The sequence below is a fragment of the Littorina saxatilis genome, linkage group LG7 (assembly GCF_037325665.1).
Source record: "Littorina saxatilis isolate snail1 linkage group LG7, US_GU_Lsax_2.0, whole genome shotgun sequence".
Lineage (NCBI taxonomy): Eukaryota > Metazoa > Mollusca > Gastropoda > Littorinimorpha > Littorinidae > Littorina > Littorina saxatilis.
Genome location: NC_090251.1, coordinates 8865723 through 8881508, shown reverse-complemented (window position 1 = coordinate 8881508; position 15786 = coordinate 8865723). Strand labels below are relative to the sequence as shown.

Sequence of the window (15786 nt, the reverse complement as noted above, 5' to 3'; positions counted from 1 at the left end):
AGTGTTTAAATGTCGAAGCTGCTTTTCCCAGTTTTACCTAAGAGACCGACTGTATATTGTGTTATTGTATTTGTCAGACTTGATTGTACCAAGTCCCTACACATGTTGTAATGCGCTTAGAGCCAAATATTTTTGTTTTTTGTAAGGGATAGGCGCAATATAAATACACTTTATTATTTATTATTATTACTATGACAGCGAACTAGTACAGAACTAGGTAAAACAGAAACTGGTGCAGAGCGAGGTAAAAGAGAAACTGGTGCGGAGCGAGGTAAAACAGAAACTGGTGCAGAGCGAGGTAAAACAGAAACTGGTGCAAAGCGAGGTAAAACAGAAACTGGTGCAAAGCGAGGTAAAACAGAAACTGGTGCAGAGCGAGGTAAAACAGAAACTGGTGCAGAGCGATGTAAAACAGAAACTGGTGCAAAGCTAGGTAAAACAGAAACTGTTGCAGAGCGAGGTAAAACAGAAACTGGTGCAAAGCGAGGTAAAACAGAAACTGGTGGGCAGCGAGGTAAAACAGAAACTGGTGCAGAGCGAGGTAAAACAGAAACTGGTGCAGAGCGAGGTAAAACAGAAACTGGTGCAGAGCGAGGTAAAACAGAAACTGGTGCAGAGCGAGGTAAAACAGAAACTGGTGCAGAGCGAGGTAAAACAGAAACTGGTGCAGAGCGAGGTAAAACAGAAACTGGTGCAAAGCGAGGTGAAACAGAAACTGGTGCAGAGCGAGGTAAAACAGAAATTGGTGCAGAGCGAGGTAAAACAGAAACTGGTGGGAAGCGAGGTAAAACAGAAACTGGTGCAGAGCGAGGTAAAACAGAAACTGGTGCAGAGCGAGGTAAACAGAAACTGGTGCAAAGCTATGTAAAACAGACACTGGTGCAGAGCGAGGTAAAACAGAAACTGGTGCAAAGCAAGGTAAAACAGAAACTGGTGGGAAGCGAGGTAAAACAGAAACTGGTGCAGAGCGAGGTAAAACAGAAACTGGTGCAGAGCGAGGTAAAACAGAAACTGGTGCAGAACGAGGTAAAACAGAAACTGGTGCAGAGCGAGGTAAAACAGAAACTGGTGCAGAGCGAGGTAAAACAGAAACTGGTGCAAAGCGAGGTAAAACAGAAACTGGTGCAGAGCGAGGTAAAACAGAAACTGGTGCAGAGCGAGGTAAAACAGAAACTGGTGCAAAGCGAGGTAAAACAGAAACTGGTGCAGAGCGAGGTGAAACAGAAACTGGTGCAGAGCGAGGTAAAACAGAAACTGGTGCAGAGCGAGGTAAAACAGAAACTGGTGCAGAGCGAGGTAAAACAGAAACTGGCGCAGAGCGAGGTAAAACAGAAACTGGTGCAGAGCGAGGTAAAACAGAAACTGGTGCAGAGCAAGGTAAAACAGAAACTGGTGCAGAGCGAGGTAAAACAGAAACTGGTGCAGAGCGAGGTAAAACAGAAACTGCGGTGCGGTGCTAGATAAAACTGAAACTGGTGTCATAGAAGATAAAACCGAAACTGGTGTGTAAAACAGAAACGGGTGAAGAGCTAGCTCGGTAAAACATATTGGTGCGATGTCAGGTAAAACAGAAATATTGTATTCTTTTATACATGATTTCATTAACACTAAAGGGAGTAGGGCTTAGATCTTTGTGGACATTAAAATATGCCTCAAGGACTGGCTTGTGTTCCTCTGGCTACCTTGCATCATTATTATTTTGTTTGTTTTGATTTTTTTAGAAAATGTACTTATTTTGACGTTAATATTCAACATTAAACATACCATATTTTAATTATATGAAGAGTTTTAGTTATGCCTGAGGAACAAAAGCCAGCCACTAGTGTTCTAAAACTGTGCCCTAAATTTGAAGAAAATATCTTTGATAGTTTTTAAAATATCTTGTCAAAACCGTTAAAAACCTGCGTTGTTGCGTTAACTTTTCAACCGTCACAAGGCATGGTAAATATTTCTGACAAACCACACCAGCTATGTTACAGTGAAAAAAGTGAATAAATCGATCAAATTCCAACTTACAAGGCAGCTAACAGGGAAATGACGTGTGGAGGGAGCCACGCGCCTTTCGGATGAGACAAAAAACAGAGGTCTCTTCGTGTACACTACATTGGGGTGTGCACGTTAAAGATCCCACGATTGACAAAAGGGTCATCCTGGCAAAATTGTATGGGCATAGATAAAAATGTCCCCCAAAAATACCCGTGTGACTTGGAATAATAGGCCGTGAAAAGTCGGATATGCGTCGAAAAGGCTGCGATCTGTTGGTCGATGTGAATGCGTGATGTATTGTGTAAAAAAAAAATCCATCTCACACGGCATAAATATATCCCTGCGCCTTGAGTCCGAGTCTGGAGATACGCGCGCGATATAAGACTTCATATAACATTGTTTTTGGATTTCAGGGGAGGTCTTATTATTTGACAGTGACAAGTGCAGTGTTCAAAACGCTTTTGTTTTGCTAAAATGGCGTTTTTTTCTAAGTTACAAAAAAGAATTGTGTTTTCCTCCCTTCTATCCACTTCACCCTAGCTTTAACCTGTGCTCCCCTTGGTTTTTCTAATTCTAATAATTCTAACTTTTGTTTTAATTTTAATAATTCTGTTTGCAGCCCATTATTTTCAATCTCATTAATCAATAATCTTTCCAGTTCTCTAAGGCGGGTTTGTATCCTGATTTCTTCATTGTGTCCTATTACACAACTGATATTTATCAAATTCAATGTACACATTTCTTATCTGTACTTTTGCCAATTCCCATCTGTTCATTGCTGAGGCATCATTCTCGGCTTCTTCAACCAAAACATCCAGAAGTGAATTAAATTGTTCCAGAAAATGTTGATTTTTCAAATAACTGTTGTTGAACCCCCAGTAACCTGGACCTCTAATAAAATCCTTGTCATTCATTTCAATAACAACAGCTTTGTGATCTGAACTTGGAACACACATATGATCTGCTGATACATACTATAACAACACTCCTTTAGATACAAAACAAGACGCCTGGCAACAAAAGGGTTAAATCTGTTCCAGGTGTAATCTTGTTCATCATCATGAAAGTATCTCCATATGTCAGTTCAGGTATTGGTTAAATCTGTGAAAACTTCAATTTCTCTGTTGGTATGAGGCCGGCCAAAAACAATATCAAGTTCATTGCTGACCACACAGTTAAAATCACCACATACAATAAACTGGTCGGTTTCAAATTCATCCACAATATTTCTAACAGAGCAAAAAAATGCCATTTTCTCATTTGATTCATTTGGAGCATATACACTTATAATAATAATAATAATAATAATAATAATGGACATTTATTAATCGCCGTTTCTCACAAGAGCTCACGGCGATTTACATATTAATTTCTGCCGTGTGAGATGGAATTTTTTACACAATATATCACGCATTCACATCGGCCAGCAAACCTCAAGCCTATTAGGGCGAGCATTCACCTTTCACGGCCTTTATTCCAAGTCACACGGGTATTTGGTGGACATTTTTAGCTATGCCTTTTCAATTTTGCCAGGAAAGACCCTTTTGTCAATCGTGGGATCTTTAACGTGCACACCCCAATGTAGTGTACACGAAGGGACCTCGGTTTTTCGTCTCATCCGAAAGACTAGCACTTGAACCCACCACCTAGGTTAGGAAAGGGGGGAGAAAATTGCGGCCTGACCCAGGCCTGAACACGCAACCTCTCGATTCCGAGTGCAAGTGCGTTACCACTCGGCCACCCAGTCCAGTAAGTAAGGGTGAAGTCATTTTGACATCACAAATAGTAATGCACTGTTTTCTATATTCTACAGAAATAACAACTACCCGTTCTTGTTTTTTTTACTAATTCAATTTTTCCATCAACATTTTGTGATGTCAAAATGACTTCACCCTTACTTACTGTAACATGTTCCAGCTTGTGCAAATACTTTCCCTCCCCATTGTTTTTCCCACACTATCACATCTTTACAACGTATGTGTGTTTCTTGCAAACAAATAATATAAAACGTTTATTCTTTTTTCCAATTGTTTCTCAGTCCTCTACAATTCAACGAACAAACACGCAGTTTACTCGCCATTAGGGCATGATACGTTGGCAGTGAACGTAGTCATATTAAGTCTAAACAGACTAAATACCAAAATCGTGATCAAAAGGCTCGTCCGTAATCCAAAATCGAAATCCAAGTCCGGACACTGACTACTCGTTATCCCCACCTCTCTCTTTCATCAGGTAGCTCTCCTTCAACTTCTACACATCCATCTCCCTCCCCCTGTTCTTCTGCGTTGTCACTGTCTGTTTTATCACGCCTTGGAAACACAAACACCCCTCACAATCAAACAAAACAAAACATGTTTCGCATGTCCGTGGACAGAACAATCAAATTTGCATCCAAATCAGTCAATTTTGTTCACATACCTTGTCTGACATGTTCCCTACGGCATGCTGAGCGGTGTAGGTGTCAATCCTCTCAGCAGGCATACAGGGCAGTTGTTGAAGCCGGTTTAGTGGATGCTGAGAAAATAGTACATTTGAGTAACTCGCTAACGCATTGCCTTCAAACTTGTGGAGATAGGTGCTAACACATGTCGTAAAATACATACGGAATTTCAAGTAATTTGAGACATTAGGTCTGCTGTTATTTGTCATGTCAGAATTTTTTCTTAAAATGACGGTAGGTTTTTGCTGACTCATCGAAACTATTTAATTTGTTGAAATCTTCAAGAACAATAACAGATGCGCCACATATTCAAATGCCATGTACATATTTTATCAGACATGGGTGGTGTCGTGTCCCGAGCGTACATACACTCACATCAGATACGTTCATCTATACCGAGCAACAAAAGAAACGCGAAAATATTCGTCATTGTTTGATTGACAAACTCTCTCCAACAATTATAGAGTTAGAATTATTAAACCACAAAAGTTTGGACCTTACTTTTGTGTGATTATTTTGATGCTGTGACTGTTTTAACACACGAGACAAGCAGGTTTATCGTTAAACACATAATACGCGCCCGCAGCACGTGCAAGTAGAGCAAGAGAAATCTGATGTGTGAGAATTGTGTTCACAAATGCATTAGAAATAAAAAAAAAGACCATGGCACGCTAGCTGCCAGTCTCACTTTTGAAACAGCCAGAATGCCAAGATTGACACCAACAAAATGCCAGGTCGATTTAAGTTGGGGGTGATCCAGAAGCGCTGGCATGTGCTTTAAACGGGAATATTCCAACAGTTGATCACCTTCTGCAATGTTCTGGTGACATTGGAAGCACTGCAGTTATACAACGCGGTGGATTTGTTCGCATTAACCCAATAAGACAAGATCGCAATTTCCTGCCACAACGTCTTCGACATCGATTCAATTGAGCCTCTGACACTACAAGGAACATCATTGAAAGCAACCAGTATCCGATCAGTGGCCAGAGAGCGCGATGAAGGCTGACTGAGCGAGACCTCCAAAACTTCGTTAACGTTAAACCTACTTGTCCCGTGTATTAAAACAGTCGCAACATCAAAATAATCACGCAACAGCTGGGTTAAACATGCCTTCATGAACATGTTGTGGTTTGATAATTCTAACTCCATAATTGTTCGAGATTTTGTCAATCAAACATTGCAGAATTGTTCGCGTTTCTTTTGTTGCTGGGTATAGTTTACTGGTCTAGTAAAACTACAGATGACAACAATACAAAGTCGATGCGGTATGCTATGCCTCATCAGTGTCCCGCATGCATGCCCGAGAGCGAAGCGAGAAGAGGGCGGAAAGCACCGTTGCACATGCGCGCCCCATCACATGACCGACCGTGTTTGACCGACACGACCCGAGAGGTACCGAATACCGTCACAGATGGTATGAGGATTTCAACGCGAAAGTCGGCTTACGCCTGGCAAAGCTCACTGCTGAAACGCTTAACTGATCAATGGCTCTTGAAAAAGCAATTATCCAAGAATGTGTGTGTGCGTTTAAACAAGTGCGCTGTGAACAGCCATTGTTAAAACTGTATTAAATTTAAGGGTAAATGAAAGCTTTCATTTTTCTAAATGTATGCTATTTTTTTTAATGTTTAATCAGACAAGGTACATCTTTATTTTTAAAACTTTCTGGTATTTCGTATAACAACAGTACTACTACTACTACTACTAATAATAATAAATGAGAATTTATATAGCGCAACATCATAACTTTACAATTATGCTCTTTGCGCTTGACACATTTAAAATTAAAACACAGTTATACAAGAATTTACATCTACATGCATAGTCAACAACGCTTAATTAAAAGCATACACCATCAAACATACATTACAAAAGATTCTTCCACTAACTAAGTAATAAAAACATGAATAAAATAGGTAGTGGAAAATCACTAAAACAACAAATAACACTACATGTAGCCTACTGATGGACTGAGAAAACAAAATCAGGGGTTGTATTTCTTGAAGAGGTGCGTTTTAAGTGCTCGTTTGAATGCTTGGGGTGACTGAGAGTGGCGGATGTGAAAGGGGAGAGAATTCAATTGTGTGGGTGCGCAGAAAGTAAAAGTGCGTTGTCCGTATGTTTTGGTTTTGGTGTGTGGAATGGTAAGGATGCGACAGTCAGAAGAGGCACGGAGTTGTCTTGCTGGAGAATAGACGGTGAGGAGTTCAGAGAAGTAAGCAGGAGACGAGCCAGAAAAGAAGTTAAAGCAGAGGGTGGACAGTTTGTAGTCAATGCGGGCCTGAATAGGTAACCAGTGCAGTGTGTGAAGAAGTGGTGTTGCGTGATCTCGTTTTCGTGCTTTGAGAATGAGGCGTGCTGCCGAGTTTTGGACTTTTTGTAGTTTATGCAGGAGGTACAGAGGACAGCCAGAGAGAAGAGAGTTGCAGTAGTCAAGTTTAGAAAGAACAAAGGCACAGACAAGAGTGTTAGTTGTTTGAGAGGAGAGTGTGTGGCGAATGGTGCTGATCTTACGAAGCTCAAAATAAGCTGCTCTACAGACTAAAGATATATGTTTGTTAAGGGTCATGTCAGATGAAAGGGTGAATCCAAGGTTTCTAGCTGATGGTGAGAAAAGAATGTCGGTGTTGCCTATTTGAAAAGAAACAGGTTGGGGAGAGGGAAATGTAGTGTTCTTCTTTTTGCACAGTAAGACTTAATAATAATAATAATAATAACGATTACTTATATAGCGCGTAAACCTCGTGGTGACGAGCCCAGAGCGCTTTACACTTACACAATCATAATACAAACAAGGAAAGAGAACTAAATCCGAATAAATTCAAACATGGTCACACACACCCACACACGCACGCACACACACACGCACACACACACACACGCGCGCGCGCGCACACACTCACACACACAATCTTTCTTTCGTCATTGTCAATGTTCAGGTAACCCGCAATGTCATTCCAAGACTTCAGTCTTATCACCATTCAGCTTAAGTTTGTTATCAACCATCCAAGATTTAACATCAGTGATGCATGTCTGAATGGTCTGGATGGCGGAATGTGTCTCTGCAGGGGGACTGGGTTTATACAGCTGGGTGTCATCAGCAAAAGACTGATTTAAAACAGAATGGTTTTGAATCAGTGTGGAGAGGGGCTTAGTGTACATGATGAAAAGGATGGGACCAAGTACTGAACCTTGAGGAACGCCGAAAGAAAGTGGGGCTGGAGCAGACATCTGGTCATCGACAAGCACAGCCTGAGTCCTGCCAATGAGATAGGACTCAAGCCATGCTAGCGGTGGACCGGAGATGCCGTACAGAGTCTGAAGTCTATGGAGGAGCGTGACATGGTCAATCGTGTCGAACGCTGCAGAAAGGTCAAGTAGGGTAAGCACTGACACATCACCACCATCCAGAGCAGACAGAATGTCACTGATTACTTTAAGTAGGGCTGTTTCAGTACAGTTAGAAGGGCGATAAGCGGACTGAGAGTGCGAGATCAAATCATGGGTGTTCAAATATGACAACAGCTGCTTCAAAACTACCTTTTCAAAAACGTTGGACAGGAATGATAAATTAGATACAGGACGATAATTTTTCAAAATATTGACATCAAGACTAGGTTTTTTGAGGAGTGGTTTGACAAGTGCAGTTTTGAACAATGATGGAAAAACACCAGATAACAGGCTATCATTGACAATTTGAGTATGAGTTGGCAACAACACATCAAGATTCTCAAAAAGCAATGGTGTGGGTATGGCATCAAGTGGACAAGTTGTTGGTTTGGACTTCAGAATAATGGATCTAAGGTCTTTTTCACTGATTGGCTGAAATGATGAAAAAGAACAATCAGTGGGAACATCAACATGACTGGAGGAAGCAGAATGTGCACTCATCTGATCAAGTTCAGAACGAATATCAGAAACCTTCTTGATAAAATAGTCGCTGAATACATCTGGCAGCTGACTAGCGGGGAAAACAGTGGGAAGTGGAGATACCTTACTGCGGCCGGTCAACCGGCTGCAAATATCGAACAGTTTTTTGCTTGAATCGCAGGCAATAATCTGGGTTTGGAGGAAGGTTGTCTTTGCTGCGTGTACTAACTTAGTTACAATGTCCTTTGCTCCTTGAAATATTTGTTTATGGACAGTAAGACTAGTCTTAAGATACCTGCGCTCAGCACGCCTACGGTCACATTTGGAATCACGCAGTTCGACACAGATGTCGGAGTACCACGGTGCGGACTTGGACGGACGGACAGGGCGACGTAAAACGGGGGCATGAGCGTCAAGAGCAGCACGAAGTGTGGCATCAAGTTGGTCAGCGGAGGGGGAGGGGGGCAGCGCGTTCTGCAGCTCGTCCCTAAAAGCGTCGTTATCCATTGTACGGAGACAGCGGACAGACTTAAACATGGGTAGAGGAGGAGGACACTGGCTCATCAGATCAAACAAAACACAAAAATGATCTGAGGCTAAGACATGTGTAACAGACACAGATTGAACAGTATGATCATCAGGCCTATGCATAACCCAATCCAGTATGTGATTCTTCTTGTGCGTTGAATGACTGACTGACTGTGTGAATTGAAAAAAACATCTAAAATATCTAACATCTTGACAGTGGAAGGGTGGTTGCAGTCATCAAAATGAACATTGATATCACCAAGCAAAACAGGAGTTTCAGACAAAGTGTTACAATGGTCAACAAGGTCATGAAATTCAGAGAAAAACATGGCATCAGTCAGTTTGTTTTTTGAGTTTGGAGGAGGCCTATAGATGCAAAACAACTGAACTGGTTTCTGATGAAGGGCTAGTGTCACTTGTACACACTCAAAAGATGGATGTGTAAATGGCAGTACCGAATTAAACGACACATGATTAGAGAGAGAGTTTTTGAAGATCACTGCTATTCCACCACCGCGAGTGACACTGCGGGGAAACGATCGGAGGGAATAGTTTGCTGGTGTTAAGTCAACAATAACACTGTCGTCACCGTTCTCCTTGAGCCAAGTCTCGGTCAAAATCAAAATGTCTAGGTCATTGTCTGTGACAAACTCGACGATTTCTGTTCTTTTACATGCTTGCTGAGTTGAAGAAACAGACTGAGCGTTGAAAAGTGCGATGCGGAGAGGTGTGATAGTGGAAGTGGGGAGTAAGGTGTGTGATCGAGACTTACAGTCTTTTGGCGTCGGTAGCACTGCCCCATTCCTCCGACGTGGTCTACGACGATGTCCTCTGTGTGCCTTCTTTGGAGGGATGCGTAGGCATGGTAGCTGATGGCAGTGAATGCCAAGGTCGTGAAGACGACGACACAGCGACGAAGCGTCACTGGGTACACAGCTGGAGACAGATGGAGGCGACGACGAAGGCCCCGACTGACGATCAGGTAATCCAAGTACGGGAGGCACAACAGTACTGCTCGGGTTCAAGTCCAACAGGTGCTCTCTGGTGAAACAGCGACGATCAGAGCGAACACCGAAAGGCACACGAGGTAGGCCTACGGGTAAGGGTACGCGTGCACTGTAAGCGGCGTAAACAAGCGCACTGTCATCGCTGCTTGCCAACTGGCTGAGCAAGTCGCTGAAGAGGCCTACTGAGCACTGCACAGTGATGGCTAGCCAAACGACGAAGATGGAGAAAGCTCTGGGATCCATGGACAGAATGCGTAGAAAATTATACCACTGTGTAGACAGTTCCATCAGACAGCTTCTGGTAGTAAAACCAATCGATAAAACTTTGATAAAATAGGTAATTTGGTAAAAAGTAGTGAGAGGTCACGTCAGGTGTGTCAACCCCCGCTCATGAACACTACTCACTCTTAACTTAAATATAAATAACTTAACTTAAATAACTTAACTACTATCTTAAATGACTTGAGATTCCGTGTGTACAGTAGTGTACACCATGTGTGAGCACAACTCACGGAAAGTTTGAAGACAATGCGTTAACGAGTTACTAAAATGTACCATTTGTTGGTCTCATTACCCACTAAAACGGCTTCAAAAACTGCCTTTTCTGCCTTTTGAGCGGATTGACACCTACACTGCTCAGCATGCCTTAGCTTCAATGTTAGACAAGATATGTGAACAAAACTGACTGTTTTGGGTGCAGATGTGATTGTTATGTCTGATGACATGACACATATCTTGATTTTACGAATTTGATTTTGAGGGGTGTCTGTGTTGTAGGTTCCACTGTATTGACACTACGTCATGTGAACTCAATCTGTTTGCTGAGCGAGGTAGGCAAATCCACAATAATAATTATATAAAATCATATGAAATTATATAATTGGTTTTACGATAAACGGCCTCATCAGAAATATCTGCCCTCAAATGCATCTGTATTGGTGTTTTTTTTAATGACGAGTAGTGTAGAACCCTTTGCTTTCTTGTTCAAGACTAAATATTGCTCAAGAGCGTTTCTATTTTGCAGAGCTGAACGTACACAAGAACTGTAGAGGAAACAGTGACATGTGTAAGATAGATACAGAATGCGACCCGTCGAATAAGAAATGCAGTGAGTATATTTTGATTTAAATAGACTCGAACGTGTTATAAAATACATAACGCCAGCAAAATAAATTTCAAACTATAAGCAATATAACTGCCAGATTTATCTCTGACACATTTATGAATCACTATTTGTCTTAAAGATAGATGCTGATTGGCTTTGACTTTGACAATCCAAGATTCAATTGAAGCTCACACCTATTCAAAACTTGATGTGTCACATATAACCCATGTTTTTGTTACCCTTCTCATTATAAAATAACAGTCGTGGAAATGACGACGACTATGTATGAATAAAGTTCTGCCATAATTGCCGCTGATTAACTTGCGCTTTGCATGATACCGCTTGAATGATCGAAACAGTAACAGCAATGTTACTGTGACTTCAGAAATTAAGACTGGAGGCCTGTGCCAAACTGCCAACGAATGTTCTCAGAGTGAAAACAACACCTGCGATTTTCTGTCTGAGTGCAGTAAGTATTTGCCTTTTATTGCCTTAAACATAGTATACTGAAATTGCATTTCAATCTTCATGCCATTGGATATTTGAGCTTATTCTTTTGCAAATGATATTGATGTATGGGTATAGCCCACATGTTAGATAGCAGTGTTTAGGTCAGAAACATATTGTGTATACAGAGATTTGCCTTTTTTGGGGCTCAAAAATGTGTTTCTTATATTTTAACAGTATTTGGGTATGACGTCACCGATCCTTGACCACTCAAAATTGCGGGTTTTTTTACGGCATGACTCAGTTTCAACTGAAACTGATCAATATTTCAGATTTTGTACATCAGAAAGTAGGTTCATGTATAATCAACTTTTTTTCCTCAAATTCTTCATACACTAATGTGTCGAAATATGTACTTTAAAAACAATGTTTTTGACGATGAAATTCTTTCCAATAAAGAGAAGTTATGTCCGTTGCGGTTTTTTGGCTCACGTAAGTGTAGCCTATGCGATGGTAAACTTTGTCTGTCTGTGCGTGCGTGCGTGCGTATGTATGTATGTATGTGTGTATGTCTGTGGTAGAAACTTTAACATTTTTGGCTAAACACCAAAATACTCATTTCACGTGGTTAATTTTCAAGCACCATCTTCAAATTATTGAAGCAATGATCAACATTGTGTCGGCATGTGTGTAGTTAAAGCGTGTATCCAAAGAAAACGGGTGGTGGGGGGTTTTGAAGGGGTACAAGCAGTTGACTGATTTGTGTCGTGTTTGGCATGTAGACGGCAGGTCAGGTGTCAAGATCAGGTCAGGGGTCGCGCGAAGGATTGTGGTCCAGTTCTCACCTCGCCGATTCGCCGGGGAAGACGATTTCATGTTGTTCGGTTTCTAAGCTCCAGAAAAGTAAATAAAGAAGATACCAAAGGGAGATTTCCTACAATTTGATCTGCACAGCGTGTTTCCAATGTCCACGCGAGGAAGAGCTGTCGAAAGCGCGGCAGTCAGTGTCGATCTTGCAGCCGTATCCCGGTAAGTTCAGAGACAGATCTAGTGTCTCCCACTCTGATAACGTGTCACCTACTGTTAATCCGTTTTGTTTTAATTTCTTTTTATTTCAGCAGACACGGATGTCAAACACAGTGCTAGGCAGTCACCTCTAGTGAAATGAGTTGATCTAAAGTGCCTGTAATGTTTGGATGTCTTTGCTCGTGGTTCGATTTATGTGAATTTCAAGACTTGCAGTAGAGTCTCAAGTTAAGTTTACTCTGCCCGAAAAAAACTGTCCACCATTTACTTGAACATGCAGATATAAGGAAACGGAATGAATCTGTTCTCAAAGTCAAAATGATCACGATTTTTTCCTCAGATTCAAAACATGCACTGTCATGGTTTTGTCTGTACAATTTAGTAAGTCTTAAGTACTTTGCAACAACTTCCTTGAACGTGAAAGACAGTTTTTGAATGCTAGATCTGTATCGCGTTTCATTCCAGACTCGATCCTCTCTTTGATTGTAGATCTACTGTTTGCTGTTTACGCACTATCATATGATTCGCTATGTAACGTTTGGTAAGCTTACCTTGCCACAGCTTTCTTGTCTTTGTTGGCATTTCTGGCTGTGTTGACCGTCAGAATTATTTTAAGAACCAGGCTGCTGCAGTCGACATGTTTCGCATATTGTAGGGTTACCATGCTGCATAGGTAAAGTGGCTTGTATAACCTGACTATTCTGTTTCAAAACACTGTTTATATTTGTGTGGGTTGTAGTCATCATAACTAATCGCATTTTGCCATTTGTTTCAGAAAGGAGGTTAACCTACAACAAGATCGACGCTATGTCAGATATATGCCTCAGCCACATGAAGACTTCCGAATTTAGATCTACTCGGCATGGTGACAAGTCTTGATGAAAAGTATAGGACTGAGGACAGCAGTGGAAAAAGTGCCCACATGGCAGGTACCTAACCTATTACCCTAGTCATTTTATCTGTTTGCCTTCTTTTGAAAATTATACATGGAGTTGATATGATGCGTTAGTTTTAACTTTGTGTGTGTGTGTGTGCGTGTGTGTGTGTGTGTGCGTGTGTGTGTGTTTGTGTGTGTGTTACGGAGTGAGTGAGTTTGTGTTATGTTACTGTTTGTTGATTTCTTACGGGAGCATTGAAGGCTTCGCCTCTTGTTTTTCAATTTGTTTAAAAAAAACACAGGGGAAAAGAGGGGAAACGTCTATTGTTAGAACAATATTTATACTTCATGAAAACAAGTTTCACACAATGATTTATGATCAGGAAAACTGTTTTGTGCACCAAGTGTCGAGTTTTCTTAATTTATAATGTTGAAAATTGTTGCAAGTCTTTGAAACAGACTACAGTTTTTTTTAAACAAACTTAAACTAGTTAAAGGCTGACATATTGTCATATTTGTTTAGTTTAATTACTTCCAAGGCTTTTCCCATCGTTGCGGGGATGTATAAATTAAACTTCCTGCAAAGTTTTAGGTTTGAAGTCCTTACCAATTACGAGAAATAATTAATTCTTTATTGCTATGTTTATTCAGAGAGACGAAACGATACATTAAATGCAGGTCCTTAAGAGATTAGAGTATGGGCCAAAAAATGGAAAGTTAAATTTAATGAGTCAAACTCAAAGACTGAAATTATCAATACTCAACACTGGTTTTTCAATAATGTTCTTTTTCAGGAAGAATAGATCAACACAAACACCTTGGGAGGATTTTTCAAAATACATGTAAATGGGATGCACACATGTAAAGCATAATTAGAAATAAAATGCATTCATTTTTGACTCACATGCGAAGCAAAAGTGAGTCTATGTACTCACCCGAGTCGTCCGTCCGGAAAACTTTAACGTTGGATATTTCTTGGACACTATTCAGTCTATCAGTACCAAATTTGGCAAGATGGTGTATGATGACAAGGCCCCAAAAAACATACATAGCATCTTGACCTTGCTTTAAGGTCAAGGTCGCAGGGGCCATAAATGTTGTCTAAAAAACAGCTATTTTTCACATTTTTCCCATTTTCTCTGAAGTTTTTGAGATTGAATACCTCACCTATATATGATATATAGGGCAAAGTAAGCCCCATCTTTTGATACCAGTTTGGTTTACCTTGCTTCAAGGTCAAGGTCACAGGAGCTCTTCAAAGTTGGATTGTATACATATGTTGAAGTGACCTTGACCCTGAACTATGGAAGATAACTGTTTCAAACTTAAAAATTATGTGGGGCACATGTTATGCTTTCATCATGAGACACATTTGGTCACATATGATCAAGGTCAAGGTCATTTTGACCCTTATGAAATGTGACCAAAATAAGGTAGTGAACCACTAAAAGTGACCATATCTCATGGTAGAAAGAGCCAATAAGCAACATTGTACTTCCTATGTCTTGAATTAACAGCTTTGTGTTGCATGACCTTGGATGACCTTGACCTTGGGTATTTTGGTAGGAAAAATGTGTAAAGCAGTTCTTAGTGTATGATGTCATTGCTAGGTTTAGTTATTTGACCTTTACCCTGAAGGTCAAGGTTATGTAAAGATCAAGGTCAAGCATGTGAGTCGTATGGGCTTTGCCCTTCTTGTTAAATTGTTTACGATTTTAAAAATATAAATGAAGTCAAAATTGTTTAAAACAAAAAACCAGAAGGTATAAATCCTTTATTTTTACCGCATTTTGATTATGCAGATGTTGTTTGGGATAACTGCACTAAGACAATGGCAGATGCTAAAGACAAATTACCTTTGGAAGTTTTGCGAATAATAATTGGCGAGATTAACCTTCGTCGATCGTTGTGGGTCTGTGTGGACCAAGAAGAGTGTAATTACCTGTCAAACCAGTTAGACTTTTTTTAATGAGCTTTTAAGAATGCCTCTAAAAAGCTGTCATGTCCTAATAGATCATTAGATTTCAGCCAGAAGTAATAAAAACAAAACAAAGGTCAAATGTAGACTACACACTGAAGACATCGTGGGGCCGTGCGGACTCATGTTTCTCAAACTGAAGGAACTTACATAAAAACTAGGGAGAGAAGTCACAACCCTTCAGGTATTGGCTTTAAACATAATTTTTTATGATCGTTTTAATTGTGGAGTTATTAAGCAAGTCGCGTGGAGCGAAATAAATACATAACAATGTGTGGGTCCACCCAGTCCCACGACGTCTACAGAAGGGTATTCACGTTTTTACAATTACTCAAGTTATGACTAAACGTTTTAACATCGAGAAGGGCAATCAAGACGAGGGTCATGGTGTATGTGTGTGTGTGTGTGTGTGCGTGTGTGTGTGTGTTTGTGTGTGTGTGTGTGTGTGTGTGTGTGTGTGTGTATGTGTGTGTGTGTGTGTGTGTGTGTGTGTGTGTGTGTATAACGCGATTCCGAGAA

At 40.7% G+C, this 15786-nt stretch overlaps 1 protein-coding gene across 4 annotated transcripts in view; it reads left to right on the top strand.

Moving 5' to 3' along the window:
• LOC138970624 (uncharacterized) overlaps window positions 1-15786 on the top strand; it is a 425184-nt gene that overhangs the window by 143404 nt on the left and 265994 nt on the right. For all 4 annotated transcript variants that reach the window (XM_070343089.1, XM_070343090.1, XM_070343088.1 and 1 more), the window contains 2 exons: window positions 10859-10942; window positions 11325-11408. In XM_070343089.1, coding sequence (XP_070199190.1) covers window positions 10859-10942; window positions 11325-11408 — 168 coding nt within the window. The remainder of the gene's footprint in view (window positions 1-10858; window positions 10943-11324; window positions 11409-15786) is intronic.